General features: G+C 33.9%; 1 protein-coding gene across 1 annotated transcript; it reads left to right on the forward strand.

The window, feature by feature from the left end:
* The first annotated feature begins 400 nt into the window (after positions 1-400).
* Positions 401-5,971, forward strand: LOC107790866 (ABC transporter G family member 21-like). The gene is made up of 5 exons (XM_075248506.1): positions 401-752; positions 862-1,666; positions 3,373-3,552; positions 4,126-4,307; positions 5,243-5,971. The coding sequence occupies exons 1-5, from the start codon at positions 633-635 to the stop codon at positions 5,888-5,890; spliced, it is 1,935 nt and encodes a 644-aa protein (XP_075104607.1). The 5' UTR covers positions 401-632; the 3' UTR covers positions 5,891-5,971.
* The last annotated feature ends 10,952 nt before the right edge of the window (positions 5,972-16,923 follow it).

Genomic DNA, 16,923 nt, shown 5'->3' on the forward strand with positions numbered 1-16,923 from the left:
ATTTCATATACAATTTATATATACAGATTTAAAACAGTAAACAATAAATGCGGCCGACAACTTTTTAATGAACCCAATAAACTAGTAATACAACACCTAGATTATGACAAGTGAGGCTTGCTCAGTTGGTAAAGAACCTCCACCCACGACCGTTAGGTCCTGGGTTCGAGTCATGCCGGAGAGAAGTCCTAATTTCGGAGAGATTTAAATAATAAAAAAAAACACCTAGATTATTGATTTTCTTCTACTAGTAATTTCTTATTGGGTATATAGTGTACTTATTTATACTTTAAAAAAGAAGAAATAAAGAATAGTGATGTGTCGGAGATGAACAAACTTTATTGCATGTATAAATAGGGAAGCATTTACAATAAATAAAGTAGAAACTGTGAAAGGGAAATTTGCTTTTTTCCTAAATCTCTCTTATTTCCTCTCCTTTTTGTCTATTCTTTATTTGCATGTGATTTCCCTTTCATTCTTTAATCTTCTCTTTCCATAATCATTTTAGTCTATTTTCTCCTTTAATTTGCTACCATTCTTCTTTCTTTCTTCTTCTCCTCCTCTTCTTCCTCATTCAAGAGTGTTGAAAAAACTTAGCTTTATTTTAATTCTTATATATATAGAACTTGAAAATGCTGCCTCCTGATCAAGTTAGTCCTTGTGCTAATGATGATTTCCAAGATAATCAACAGCAATCAAATCATGTCAAGTTATCAGTTCTTCACGAATCGTTACATCCAGTGACACTCAAAGTAACTTACGTTACATTCTCTAATATGATGATCTGATTACTACGACGACGTCTGCATTTCATCTAAAAGCTTAAACTACTATTAAGACGTCTGATTTTAAACATTGCAGTTTGAAGATATTTCATACACCATAAAATTAGAAAGCAACAAAGGAATAAGTTATTTTTCAACACCACAACGAAAGCAAAATCGCGCTATATTACAAGGTGTTACAGGTATAGTTCATCCTGGTGAATTTTTAGCTATGTTAGGTCCATCAGGAAGTGGAAAAACAACTCTATTAACAGCTTTAGCTGAAAGACTCCCTGGAAAATTATCCACTGGCTCCATTACATACAATGGACAACAATTTTCGAGTTATATGAAACGAAAAATTGGTTTCGTGACACAAGATGATGTATTATATCCTCATTTAACCGTGCTCGAGACACTAACATATGCTGCTTTATTAAGGTTACCAAAAAAATTAACCAAACAAGAAAAAACCGAACATGCAGAGTTTGTTATCGTCGAATTAGGGTTAACAAGGTGCAAAAATAGCATAATTGGTGGGTCTTTATTCAGAGGAATTTCAGGAGGAGAAAGAAAAAGGGTAAGTATTGGACAAGAAATGCTAGTAAACCCTAGTTTATTATTACTCGACGAACCAACTTCAGGACTTGATTCGACTACAGCTCAAAGAATTGTTGCAACGTTACGATGGTTGGCTCGAGGTGGAAGGACGATTGTTACAACAATTCATCAACCGTCGAGCAAGTTGTACAGAATGTTTGATAAGATTATTGTGTTAACTGAAGGTTGTCCAATTTATTGTGGGAAAAACAGCCATGTTATGGAGTATTTTGAATCCATTGGTTATGTTCCTGGATTTGATTTCATGAACCCTGCTGATTTTCTGCTTGATTTAGCTAATGGTATGACACTCTTTTCCTTTTTCCTATTACTTTTATTATTATTCCAGTTTATATTATGTTAATACATTGAAGATCCGTTTGTCCATGAACTTTTTTTCCTTTTTTTCAGGATTGTTTTTAAAAAAAACGTGTTTGTCATGAAAATTTGTAAGTTTTTGGAATCTTTTTGAAAAAGAGTTTTTCAAAACCCAAAAGTAGTTTTGACTATTTTTTTATGTTTTTAGGAAAAATAGTTTTTTACACTATGCAAATCTGCAATATTTTGTAGAGTGATATGTTCAAACATAATTTCAAATTGTAACACTATTTTTCAACTTAACTCTAAAAATTACTTTTTTAAAAAAATTATAATTTTTATGTCCAAACATTGTTCGTCTATCTGGCTAGTCATTTTTCCCTATTGAACGTAAATCACAAGTCAGATTCATGGCTAATAAGAAAAAACAAAGTTTTGTTAAGTAAAGTCAATAAAGAAGCCCGAACAAATTTAAAAGTCAAGAAAAGTTATAGAAAATTGTCCATAACTGGTGAATCATTTCCCTAAAATCATGTGGAGTTTTTTTTTTTCTTCTATTAGATACAATATATTAGTAATATAACTTTTTTGTGTTCTTTTCCTGTTTGTGGTTAAACATTCTTTATCCATAATATACATATTTTCCTTTTCACCTTCCAAGATTAGATATTTCGTGGATAATTTGAAAATAAAATTTATGTATATATCGACAGATTATATGGACGATTAAATGTAATTTTTTCAAAATAACCTAATAATGTAAAAAATGTATATATTAGAGAAGCTGAAATTAATTGATATTAACAATTTAGATGTCCCTTTCTTTGAAATTGAGCTTTTCTGAAGAATATTAGGACCATATTTCAACATGCCAACTGGCTACATGTAATAGGAGTTTGAGATTTTACATTTGATTTGCACTAAACTTTTTCATTAAATTTTTGGACACGTATTTATAAAAATATTGATAGGACATATTATTCCCTGGTTGGCACACATTATTTAAAGCTTTATTACTATCATCAACCAACAATTGCAAATGAAAGCTAAAGGGAAACATTATTGGAAGGTGCTGTCTGTTTCTACTTTATAAGTATTTAGCTTTTTATAAAGCATCTGAATATGTGTTCACGTCATCATTTATGTTTTGAAACGTACCCAGAAAAAGAATCCAAAATCTAAATTTTATAGAGTGGTTTGGTATAATAATAATGAAATAAACAAGAATAACTCATGTTCAAATGAACCCGATAGTGCAAATTATATATATTCGCCCCTGATTATGTTACCTGTGTTTTTTTATATTTTTTCATCCGTGAGTTTTGATAATTTTTTATTTAAATCTAATCAAATTAAAGATGTCCTAATTAAAGGGATCAATAATATACTTAGGTGAAGCAATCAAGACCCAATTTAGCAAATTAGCCAGTGATCAAAAGTTAGTCTATTGGGATTTATTAAACATTGTTTTACTTGTATATATATATATATATATAAAACTTTTTGTCTGTCTTTGCTTTATCCCTTTAATTAAGCTGCATTTTATAAATTTTTTTCCTTTTACTTTTTACTTGGTCCCATTATCTTTCAATTTTAAGTCCAAATAATCTCATAGTCAAATGTAGCTTATAATAACTTTAAACCTACAATATATTTTTAACTCTAGATTTTTTTTTTTTTAATTATACAGGTGTGTCTCCTGATACTAGGCAGGATGATCTGCATGAATCTTTACCAAAATCAGATCAAACTGAAAATCAAAATGCAACCAAACAGTTCTTAATAGCCTCCTACAAGAAGAACATTTATCCAGCTTTGAAGGAGGAAATTGATCAAAGTTTCAGGCACCCGATTCGATTATCATCAAGAAGTATGTGAAAATATTTTTTTCTTTTCTAGTTTTCGATTTTCTGGAAGGAAGCCTTGGAGCAACGGTAAAGTTGTCTCTGTGTCATGACCTATAGGTCAGGGGTTCGAGCCGTGGAAGCAGCCACTAATGCAAGTTGGTTGTCAACATTAATTAATACCCTTAGGGTGATGCTCTTCCTCGGACCCTGCTTGAATGCGAGATGCTTTGTACACCAGGCTTTTTAGTTATCGATTTTCAGAAGGGAGCCTTGGGGAAACGATAAAATTGTCTCTGTGTGGCCCATAGATCACGGGTTTGAGTCGTGAAAGCAGCCACTAATGCTTGCATTAGGGTAGCCTGTCTACATCACACCCTTAAGGTGCGTCCTACCCTGGACCCTGCTTGAACACGAAAATGCTCACCGGGCTCCACTTTTAGTTATCGATTTTCTGAATTAGTCACAATAACTTCGTGGTATCCAAAGGCGGATTTATCACGGTTTAAACTTAATCGGTTCAACTTTGTGCTGAACTTCGTCTACAATTTGATTGTACATTTCATTTTTTGATAATAATGAGAGGTATGTTCTTTTAGGTCGTGATGAAAATCAATGGACCACAAGTTGGTGGTTACAATTCAAAGTTTTGCTACAAAGAGGACTTAAAGAACGCAAACATGAGTCTTATTCAGGCTTAAGAATTTTCCAAGTCATGTCTGTTTCATTTCTCTCAGGACTCCTTTGGTGGCACTCTGATACTAACCATATAATGGATCAGGTAATTTACCTATCTGTTTAACTTTTATAAATTGAAAATATAAATGAATTTTTATACCAAATCAGCTAAAAGGTAGTAACTACCCATGTAACTAATAGTAATAAGTAAAAGTAAAATTAATAACCCAAACAATAGCAGGCAATCTGCTATAATATGTTAAATTACATTGATAGTATAAAAATTTGTTTACTCTCCCAACATTACGACTTCTCTTTATTTTTATCCCCCAAGGATATCATTCAAAATTTTAAGCTCCACATATCTTAAAAGACTTAATTTGTAATATATACTTGTAGTGTAAAGTATTTTTATACTTTTAGTGCAGTATAACTAATTATAGCAGATTATTACTTTATTTTTCAGGTTACTATATCAAACTTAAAATTTTACTTGATGTTTTAGATCTAGTTAACCTAATATTGTAAAACAAATTTATACTATCTGGGCACGTAACACAATCTCATTTTATAATTCGATGTTTATAAAAATATTGTGCTAGACTAATTGAATGATCGCTCAGTCTTACATGTGACTCAATAGGAGAGATTGATCTATTTCATACTTCTTCAAATAGCAAAGATTCAACTTATAAGGAATGATTAAAAATGTTTATATTTCTAAGTTTACTAAATGTAGAAAGTTCCCTCTTAGACATCATAATTTAAAGAAAATTTGATATTGGTTAAAGATCACTTTTGATCATCTTAGGAAAAAAGATTAGTCTTTATTTTTTAATTGAAATCGTCATTTACTCCTCCCACTCGTTACCTACACTGCTTGTTTCAAAATGCTGTTGGGTTCATGTAGAATCCTTAAAAAATAGTGTAATTTTGAAGGATCCGGACACGAGTACTCCAACATTTTGGAGAATCCGAACAGTATAGCTCATTACTTTCACAACAGCTTTCTAATAAGGTAATTTTCTAATTTAACAGGTGGGATTACTATTTTTCTTCTCAATATTCTGGGGATTCTTTCCATTATTCAGTGCAATATTTGCATTCCCACAAGAGAGGCCAATGCTTATAAGGGAACGTTCCTCTGGAATGTATAGACTTTCATCTTACTATTTTGCAAGAACTGTGGGTGATTTACCTATGGAACTTATACTTCCAACAATTTTTGTGACAGTAACATACTGGATGGGAGGTCTAAAACCTTCGATAATCGCGTTTTTATTAACCCTTTTAATCATTCTATTAAATGTGCTAGTTGCTCAAGGACTTGGCCTGGCCTTGGGTGCAATATTGATGGATGTTAAACAAGCTACAACGTTATCTTCAGTGTTGATGCTTGTGTTTTTACTAGCCAGTGGATACTATATTCAGCACATTCCATCGTTCGTCGCGTGGTTGAAATATGTCTCGTTTAGTCACTATTGTTACAAACTTCTTGTGGGAGTTCAGTATTCGAGGTTTGAAGTTTATGAGTGTGGAATTGGTGAAGAATGCAGAGTGATGGATTTTCCAGCTATTAAATGTCTTGGCATTGATAATTTGGTATTGGATTTGGTAGCTTTGGTTGTGATGTTGGTGGTTTTTAGGATTTTGGCTTATGTTGCTTTGAGGTTTTGGCATCAATAACATTATAGTATTAGAAATGTGAGTTAGATTAACATTTGTATCTTCTTGAAGTTAAACTGATTAACATATTATTGTTCTGAACATATTTCCTCACACTATGAGAAATTTAAATTTGTGGGATAAACATTTCTTTCTGTTTCTGCTGTAAAATTTATTTATTTCCCCCAAAAGGTAGACCGTCTGAAATGTTATTATTCTCTTGACAATAATCTAGCTCGAAAAATCTTGGCAAAGTGTCTTATTCTTGAATGACCTGACTATGGAAAAAAGTTTTATTTCGAGTTTAAGTTATATATATCGTTACAAAAATTTTCATATGGTTAAGAAGTTTAAAATATATCTATAGGTAAACCTCGTTAAAATGTTAGACTTCTAATCTTAATAAGTATCAGCTTGTTTGGATGGTTGTTACTCATTGTATCGTATTGTTGTTTTATTTTAAAACAATGTTTGTTTTGATTGTTTAGTTAAAATTGATTGTATTATATTGTATTGTTAAATTCATCGTTCCGGAACAATGAAAAGACTCATATTTTGAAACAACCGATTTGGCGTGCTGGGATTATTTCGTATTTTTTTTCAATTATGTCATTCTTTATTACTCCATAATTCTATTTTACCTTTTACTTTTTTTTTTTTTATTTTCACTCCAAATCTCCAACCTATAACCTACTTTTTCTTCCTCCCATTTTTTCTTTGCCAACTCCACGGTGAGAGATAACAAGAATAAGTTCTGTCATTCTTACCTAATTTGTCTTGGTTCATTTCATGGTCATTATTCTTTACTTAATATTTTCTTTTTCTTAATATTATTGTTATGATCTAATTATGAATAGAGTGTACTTATTATTATTCTAAATATTACTAACTTGTACCATTAATTTTGTTAAAATTTGCATAAAGTTAATTGATTAATCTGTTTATAAGACATAATTGGAGATAAATTAGCAGAAATTAGGGATTTTCTTAAATTATTTTTATGTGCAATTCTTGATAAATTTAATATTTAAAACAATTGAGGATATTTTAGTAAACTTATCAGTTACAGTACAATACGATACAGTTAAACCAAACAAAAAAAATGTTACTAACAATAATAAACAATACAATCTATTCAAACGTTGTATCCATAAAACGATACAATACATTATAAAACGATGGTAACAATGATCCAAACAGAATGTAAAGGTAACCTAATGGAGTAAAAAATAATCACATTTATGGTGAATATAACTTAAATCTTTGAATATGCGAATTTGCTTTCGCTGTGCTATGGATAAACAACTAATTTCTTGCTTTCTAATTTTATAGTGTATGAAATATCTTCAAACTGCGATTATTTAAAATTATACGTTTAATTACAATTTAAGCTTTTAAGTGCAATCGTACTAATCAGATAATATTAGAGACTATAACGTACCCTGAGTATCACTGCACGGAGAGATTCAAGATATACTACAACCCATATACAATCAACCCTCTCTATAATAACTTCATTTATTCCGATATTTTTTTTACTTTTATAGTGAATGAGTGGGTTGCTCTAGTGGTGAGCACCCTCCACTTCCAATCAAAAGGTTGTGAGTTCGAGTTACCCCAACAACAAGATAGGTAATTCTTGGAGGGAGGGAGCCGAGAGTCTATCGGAAACAGCCTCTCTACCCCAGGGTAGGGGTAAGGTTTGCGTACACACTACCCTCCCAAACCCCACTAGTGAGATTATAATGGGTTATTGTTGTTGTTGTTGTTGTTGTTGTTGTTGTTGTTGTTGTTGTTTTATAGTGAATGATTGTTATAAACCTATAACAACATTTGAAGTTTAAATATTTTTTGGCCGTTATAAAAATCAAAAGAAATAAAGACAAAACACATCCTATCACGCCCTCGCAGAATCACGATTATGGAAATGGCCGGCTACATAACCATGTTTGAGATTCTACTACTAACGTGTGCTCCATTAGTCACAAGAATAACCTAGGGCTCTAATACCAAATTTGTCACGACCCAATTTAGGATCATAACTGGCTCTTAGGAGCAAGTGCTCCCAAATAAGCCTCATTGGTATTTTACAGAAAATTGGACAGAGTTTTTCCTATTTTTGGACTTTCCAAAAACCTTCCTATCACAAAATCAACAACCAAACATATTAATATCAATCCAAACAACAATAACATTACCAATTAACCAAAATAAGTCTCAACCATTAATAATCCATCCACTAACAGCCATCACGGTCCCGTCGGTGAAAAATTTCGAGCCGTGACGGTTGGTATCAGAGTACTAGGTTACATAGGTTTCACGAGTCACGAGGAAGCTTAGTAGAGTCTGAAGGATCGGTACGGAGACGTCTGTACTTATCTCTCAGAGGCTATGATGTATAGGAACAATATCACCACTTTCATTCTTTATCGTGCAACATTGATTTTGCTTGAAACCTATATCTCACATTCCTTTGTATCTACTCGTGTATGACATTGCGCACTCGGTATCAGTTATGTGTCGACGGTTCCTGATGCCGCAGATGAACTACGAGGGAGCCAGAGATGCTCAAACATTGCCTCAACGTATGATTCCAACTGAAGATGCAGACGTATAAAGAGATCACCCAGTGAATAATGTGGGGGGGAGGGTGCAACGTACCTTGGCATCTGGTTGATTTATACGAGTTGTGAAGGTCAATATTGTGGACCATCGGACGTGGTGAACTATGACTTCGCGCCGAGTGGGGGAGTCCACTATCAATGAATGGATTGCGAGTCATGTGTTATATCAGTTTTGGCCTGAAATATATATATGTGGCACTGAAAGGTTCTCCCCAAAATAAAATATTTACATGTGTTTAAGGCCTTAGATTTTGTGGAGGATAAGGTTGGGACTTGCAATCATCTTATACTTCAGTACCAAAGGAGTTAGAGAAACAACATTAAATTTACAGAAGGTCTACTCAGCGTGGACGTCACGGTTGCGAATTTTGGGGTGCTTCGGAGGAAGTACAGTGGTTGACGAGATTTTGGACTAAGAATTGTCGATATGGAGCTCTACTTTTGTAATCATTGATATAAATAGGGGTAAAGTTTACCCCAAAGAAGAATCGAAGAGTATGTTAAGAAATGGGTCAGCTCAACAGTGTTGAGTCAGCATAACAAAAGAAGAAATTGGCCTTGGGAGAGATAATTCTCCACAGGTGTCTGTGGTAAGCCTATGAAGAGGGCAGACCAGCCAATACAACACCGCCCACTTGGCTTGGTTCTCAAAAATACTTTTGAAAGAGTTTGTTTCTCGGACTCTCCGTAATGCATGGCGCATAGGGTTTGGACAATTGCGTCAGGTCACCATGACGGTGTCATAATATGCCATCAGGTTTAATAAGTTAGTCCATCATATTCCTACTTTGCTTCTTACAGCCAGAGTGCGAGTCCACAGACTCATTAAAGGACTTAATTATGGTCGTAAAATTTTGTATGACTCGGGAGCTACGGACTGATACTTCATTTCCACTAGTGGTAGAAATTGCCAAGATATTAGAACGTGTCCAGGGTGAGGAAAAAAAAAAGAAACTAAGGAGACCAAGACGTCTCGAGGTTCTGGGAGATTCAGTGGATTCTACTCTGCGAGTATAAATTATCATGGTGGGGGCTCGAGTAGTCGGCCAACCCAGTTCGCACATCGGATTAATCGATGTGCTCCAGTAAGTTCTTTTAATGCATCACTGACATGAGTTTCCCACAATGGTTATTTCAGTTATCTGGCACATCATGAGAAAATTGTCCCAAACTTGGGAGAGGCATATTTCATCAAAGCACTCAGGTTACATGCCCCATTGCAGTTACTACACCGCCCACATGATCAGATAAGGATGGAAGATAGGCGGGTAGAAGGCGCCCTAGAGGTGGAGACCCAACCGTTGTTATAATTGTTTTATGGTATGGTGGAGTTCGTTACATCAGATGGTGTCATTATAGGTTCGACCTCGATTTAAAATAAAGGAATAATTTCCTTAACTTTATTCGGTTCTGAGTATCAAGACGAGTCCTCCTATTGTGCTCCACTTATGAGTGAGCTTCGTAATTCTATAATCTACTTATGTGTTTACTTCTGTTGGGAGGTTTTATGGAGATAACTACACTTATCATTCCATGATGGACTCTAATAAGATCTGTGAGGCTAAATGAGCCTTTCTGGTACATATTTCGGCATGTTTTGATGTATTTCCGGATAATTAATTACAAATTGTGAATTATATGCCCTACCGGTGTGGGGTTCATTATGTGTTGTGATTTTGTTTAACGAAAGTAATTTAAAAGGATAAAATGGAAAGTTTCGATTGGCAAGATGTGCATATTACTTGTGATTCAGAACTGAGGCCGAGGTCCTCATATTTTAAAATAAATTGATATGTTTAAACCGGACTATGAGCTGCGGTGGAAGTTATATAAGGACGAGATCCTTGTGATAAAAATTCTTATTTTTAAATTCTCCCTTGTGAAAATTAAATTTTTACTATAGTACTAATAGGGAGTCCTGCCTGCTAGGCTTATTTGAAAAAAAAAATTGTATGAAATTCTCTGTGCATACTTGCCAAATGCGTGTTGTAATATTGAGTTGTAACTGTGAGGTAGGTGCCCGCCCAGGGGGCGTTAAATATGACTCATTAATTCGGGTAAATAATTATGAGGTCTTCATGCCTCGCATCCCGTTATTAGTATTGTGAAGGTTTGAAATGAGATGTTTGTTAACATGAAGTTAATTGACGATTCTGTAATGGATTATGAACAACTATTAAGACTAGATTGACCCAGAAGGGTGCCCCATTTAGATGGTCAGACGAGTGTGAGTTGAGCTTTCAGAAGCTCAAGACCGCTTTGACTACAACGCTAGTGTTACTATTACCCACAGGTTCAGCATCATATACAGTATATTGTAACGCCTCTCACATTGGGCTTGGTACAGTATTAATGCAAGATGGCAAGGTAATTGCATATGCGTCGCGGCAATTGAAAGTTCACTAGAAGAATTATCATGTTTATGACTTAGAATTGGCAGCCATTGTTCATGCGCTGAAGATTTGGAGGCAGTACCTCTACGGTGTCTCGTGTGAGGTATTTACTGATCATCGTAGCCTTCCAAATCTGTTCAAACAAAAGGATCTTAATTTGAGGCAGAGAAGATGGTTGGAGTTGTTGAAAGACTATGATATCATTATTTTGTATCACCCCGGAAAGGCCAATGTCAATTTATGCAAACCGTATAATAGAATTAAAAATATATATTAGCTAGCAGAAATAAATATGTTGATCAACTAAATAAAAGGTTGATTGCAAAATTTTATAGTAAAAATAAAATATTTTTTTATTTTTGACTCAGTAGAAAATGATACCAATAATTATTACCAAGAAGAATATTTAAATACTTTATTACCAAATGACCTTCTACCATACATGTTTGTTGCCAAGTTTATTATTTGTTACGTATGTTAGTATCACTGTTTATATAATAGACTAAGTTAAAATTGATCTTCCATTGTATATAGGTTGATTTTGAAGAAAAATATCTGTCATGCTACTGAAAAACTTAGATACGCCGAATAGCTTATGTAACAGCACACATATGGTATATAGAAGTTTTGACAATAGCGTCATACATGCAAAAATTATGATGATGGTCAATGTGCTTTTAAGTATATTCTTATCCCTGAATTCAACTTTCGCCTTCCGAAACTAAGGAATATCCTTTTAAATTTGTCTGAAAATAATTTTTAGTATGTTTATGTTGTGCAAATATAATAAATAAGGCACAAGGACAAACATCCTAAATATTTGACTACATTTACTGCAATATATTTTATTGCACGAACAAATGTATGTTTCACTTTCATGAGAACAATAGTTCTGGTTAAGGCAGAGCAACCAAAGCATTAGGAGGAAACATACACAAAAAAAATATTGTACACAAAGAAGTTTCGTTAAGATACTATCACATTAAATATTTTTAAACTATAATACATAATTATCCAACTAATATGACAAAATTGATCATTCGTGTAAGTTTTGATGATATCCTTTTATTTTAAATTCATGTATTATGTTAATGTCGTAATAGTTTTTGTCATTTAAACGATTATTGTATTATTATACATAAAATTTCTCTCATTAATTAAATTTTATTGCTTCTTCATATAAATAAATATTTAAATCATCACGTGACATTATTAACGTGCAACGCAAATTCATAGATACTAGTATATATAATATAGGTACTCATATAATCTCAGTAAGAAGGCAAAGATAACACATAGTATACGCTAAATCTAATCGTCTTTCAAAGTGTTATATGCTCATTCCTAGAATGACAGCTTCAGTGGTTATATATAATTCCTTACTCGCAATAAAAACTATAAAATATGACCGCTTTTATAAAACTACAAACTCAAAACCAACAAGGTAAAAAATCTTTCTTGATCTTTTTTTTTTTTCAAGGAGGGAGTTATTAAGCATCAAAATAAAGAGAAAAATGCATCACTCACGGGAGGGTTACGAACGAGCTAATTTTGAAACGGAGGGTATATCTACTCTAAATCATATACATTAGCTAATTTTACTCGCCCTGTCACATATTTTACCTTTTTATGTGTCTCATAAGAATGAGAAAAAATTATATTTTACCGTTAATGATGATTGCTTGAGACTCACTTGATATATCAGGTCATCTTTAATAAGGACGAAAATGCAAAGACATGTTAAACTCTTACCACCACACATTTAAAAATTTAAAAGGATAATTTCGATATTTTGTGTATATTTGGCTTAAATGTCAAAAATCTTTTTCTTTTTCTTTCTTTTGGTTTTGGAAATTTGTTCTCTTATTGTAACGACCCGACTGGTCGTTTTGAGAACTTGTATTTTTCTCGGTTGTTTGAGGGCACGAGTATCCTCGCATGATGTATTATGTGATGAACCGATAGGTCATCTTATGTTTTAGAACCTAATTCTGTTTTTTGAAGCCTCAAATACCTCATTTTAGCCCTCCTTGATTTGCGTGCAGTTCAGGTATTTTTTTTTCCGGAAAGCTTTTATGTTAAAAACTGAAAAATATGAAATCCTTGCCTTAAAATCCATTTGAGTTGACTTTGGTCAACGTTTTGAGTAAACACACTCAGATCCGTATTTTGGCGGTCCCGATGGGTCTGTATCGTGATTTGGGATTTCGGTGTATGCCCGAAATCAAATTCGGAAGTCCCTACCTCAAGTTACCGCATTTTGTTGAAATTTGAAAGTTTAAAGGCTTAATAAATCTAAAGGTTTGATCGATATTTGAAAATTTTGATATCGGGTCCGTATTTTAGTTTCGGAACCCGGTATAGGTTCATTTCTATATTTATGAATTGTCTGTCAAATTTGGTGAGAAACGGAGTTGGTTTGACGTGATTCGGACGTTCGATTGTTGTAATAGAAGTTTTAAAGTTTTCTTGAAAAATATTTTTGATTTGGTGCTCGATTCGTAGTTTTAGGTGTCATCTTGGCAATTTGGTCGCGCGAACAAGTTTGTATAATATTTTTAAACTTGTGTGCACATTTGGTTTAGAGTCTCGAGGGATCGGGTGAGTTTTGGATACGCTACGGAGTGGTTTAGACTTGGAAAAAAATAGCTGGTGTATCAGGTCTACGGATCTCACATTTGCGAGGACTTGATCACAAATGCGAAGTGAGGCTCGCAATTGCGAAAAGGGAGGGGGCTGGGTCAGCTTCGCTTTTGCGAAGGGAAGCCCGCAAATGCGATGGGGGCAGGGTTCGCATTTGCGGGAATATTGTCGCATTTGCAACTGGAATCAGATCAAGGCAGACTCGCATTTGCGAGTCAGAAGTTCGCTTTTGCAAAGGACCTTGGCTCGCTTTTGCGACATATGCATAGCATTTGCGAAGTTAGCAGGCTCAGGGATTCATCGCATTTGCGAGGAATTGATCGCAATTGCGATCATCGCAATTGCGAACCTTGTGTCACAATTGCGATAACTGCAGTTGGGTAAAAGAAGGGAAAAACGGAATTTTTGTTCATTCTTCAAATTTTCAAAATTAGAAAACCCTATAGGAGATTTTTCAAAGAACTCTGCTCCCCCAATCTATTGGTAAGTGATTCTAACCTATTTCCTTTCAATCTTTCATTACATTTCATAAGTTTTCAACCTAAAATCTAGTGTTTTCATGGTGGAAAGTGAGGTTTGGGTAGAATTAGGAATTTTTGTAAAATTGGGATTTAGACCTCAAATTAAGGTCGGATTTCAAAATAAATTACAAAACCGGGATCGGGGGTGAATGGGTACTCGGATTTTGGTCCGATTCGGGTTTGGACCAAGCGAGCCCGGGAGTTAACTTTTGTTGACTTTTTAGAAATTGTATAAAAATCATAACTTTACTAATTGAAATTGTTTTTCCTTGCATTGTGTGATGTATTTAAGTCGCCTTTTACTAGATTGAGCCGAGCAGATGTGAATTTGTAAAGAAAAAGCTAAATTGAGTATTGAGTTAGCCGAATTGAGGCAAGTGTTTCGCCTAACTTTGTTGAGGGATGTTTTCCTACTATTTGACATTGTTTTCTACATGCAGGAGTGATACATATATGAGGTGATGAGCATACATGCATGTGCCAGGGTTAATCATGCTCGGGGGTAAATTATATTATAAATTGTGTCTTGTAGAATCACGTGACCTTCTTGTCTCACGCCTTACTTGACTCCTGGATACTAAGAACATAGTATTTAATTTTAGGACTACGACTTAGCTTATTATAACTTGGTCAAATTTGATAAAATTCTGAGAATACATTGATGTGTTTAATTCGGTCATCAATATGCATAATCATTAATACATTGCTACGGTTGATATTCTTGAGATACTAGATTCTATATTTGTGTTGTAGATCATTGTAAGATTTGTTGGAATACTTGAATAGTAAGGTTCTTGCAGGTTTATTGAACTATTGTTGGCATGAAAAGTTGTGATTGGGATTCATTTGGAGTGTTCGTTTAAACACTCTCCATGACGTTATTTATGATTCCTGCCTTGTTTGTATTGATCTACATATGCTTGGTAAGGAAGAGTGTAAAGCACGAAGGGTGATGTTATGCCATATTATTGAGAGTAAAAGCACGAAGGGTGATGTCGTGCCATATTCTTGAGAGTAAAAGCACGAAGGGTGATGCCGTGCCATATATTTGTGAGGAAAAACACGAAGGGTGATGTCGTACCATGTTATGTGAGTGTAAAGCATGAAGGGTGATGCCGTGCCATTTCATTTATATTATCATGCTTTAAATTATCATGAGTTCATGGCACGATGGGTGTTTCCATGCAGGTGAGGACGAGGGACATGCATTATGTTGTGATATCTTTCCTTTGTGTATATGTTCATGCTGTTACATTAAGGTGTTATTGCTGTATTTATGGTTATTACGTGACTTGTCGTTAATGTTATGTTCTTGTTCTTTATCTTATGTGTTATGGTGTCACTCATGCCTTCTACTTGCTAAACTTGCAAATATCATGCCTACTTCCTACTGTCATAATTATATCTTTGTCATATCTATTTTGGTTACACTTAGTACATGTCTTCTACCGTGTTAGTCATTCATGTGCAATTGACTTAATATCAGAGTATATTCCTCACGTTATGAAAGTTATGGGGTGACTATTGTGGTTTATTCGTTTCTCTCTAAGGAAAAGATTGGTTGAGATATTGGAAACTGTTGAATTATGATCTCTTCTAGTACTCTGTTATTGTTTTGTATATTCGTTTCGTGTACTCTATCATGTTAAACTGTAGTATAGTTCTATTGCTAGATTTCGGTATAAATTCTTATTAGTGAGCGTCTTTTTACTAAAAAGCCTTGTCACTACTTCTACGAGGTTAGACAAAATACTTACTGGGTACATAGGGTCGGTTGTACTCATACTACACTTCTGCACTTTGCGTGCAAATTTTTGGAGCGGAGCTGCTGATGATGTTAGGAGCTGACCCTGAAGATGTTCGTGTATTCCGGATATAGCTGCCACTTGTCCTTGGTAGCTTTAGATTTTGTTAATCTGTTTATGTAACCTTCAAATAGATAATGTAATTATTTATATCAGTTTGTAAATTCTTAGAAGCTCATGATTCGTACTACCAGTTCTTGAGTTAATTTGTAAAAGTTCATATAATTCTTCATTATTTTCCTACAACTTCATTTGGATTGTATTGTAATGATTGTTAGTTGACTTACCTAGCGGGTCGAATTAGGTGTCATCACGACAAGTGATTTTTGGGTCGTGATACTTATTAATTATCTGAATGATATTTTGGCTGTTTTAGTAGACAGCAGCCAGCGGCAAAGACGTAAGGATAAGACTACTATAGTTAAAGTATGATAACGGTGTATTGAATCGCCTTTGTTAAGAAGCATTTTATATTTAGTGTGAGCATATTTAGTCGGACAATAATGCGAATACTAGACAACGGGTGATAAACCAAAAAATGATAACGACTTGGAAGTGTTTGCTCTTTCAATTTATGAGTGATGTAGTTATAAAACCACTGGCTTGTACCTTCTTCTCTCCGGCCTTGTCCTATTAATGAAATAACTCTGTACTCTTACTTTTAAAGTGGTGTTTTCATTTCGGATGTGTTAGATATGAAAGAATATTTTGAAATGTAATAGAAAGTCATTCAGAAAAAGGACTAAGATGTTTGATGCTGTATCCTTTTGAACAGATTTTCATGAAAATCTGGTTTAATAAGTTATAAAAATCTAATTATTCAGTTTAAATCTTCAAAACTCTTTTCTTTGCTTGGAAAAAAGTTTTATTTACAGTTTACTGATCATAGAATTCAGGAATTCTAGAAGAAATTAAAATACTACCAAGGCAAAATGACCTCGCAGGCTTGTAGCCACTTAAACTTGTACCAGTTTGCAGTCCTAATCCATGCTTATTAGAATGAGTAAATTTAAATTTAAAAGTGTCTCATTTTAACACCTCAACTTATTAGAATGAGTATTGCTAATA

This window comes from Nicotiana tabacum, chromosome 24 (genome assembly GCF_000715075.1).
Source record: "Nicotiana tabacum cultivar K326 chromosome 24, ASM71507v2, whole genome shotgun sequence".
Taxonomy (NCBI): Eukaryota; Viridiplantae; Streptophyta; class Magnoliopsida; order Solanales; family Solanaceae; genus Nicotiana; species Nicotiana tabacum.

Bases quoted from the DNA above. Each gene is read 5' to 3' on its own strand.
- LOC107790866 (XM_075248506.1), top strand. From the start codon at position 633: ATGCTGCCTCCTGATCAAGTTAGTCCTTGTGCTAATGATGATTTCCAA. The intron at 753-861 runs GTAACTTACGTT...TAAACATTGCAG, and splicing joins TACATCCAGTGACACTCAAA to TTTGAAGATATTTCATACAC. The intron at 1,667-3,372 runs GTATGACACTCT...TTAATTATACAG, and splicing joins TCTGCTTGATTTAGCTAATG to GTGTGTCTCCTGATACTAGG.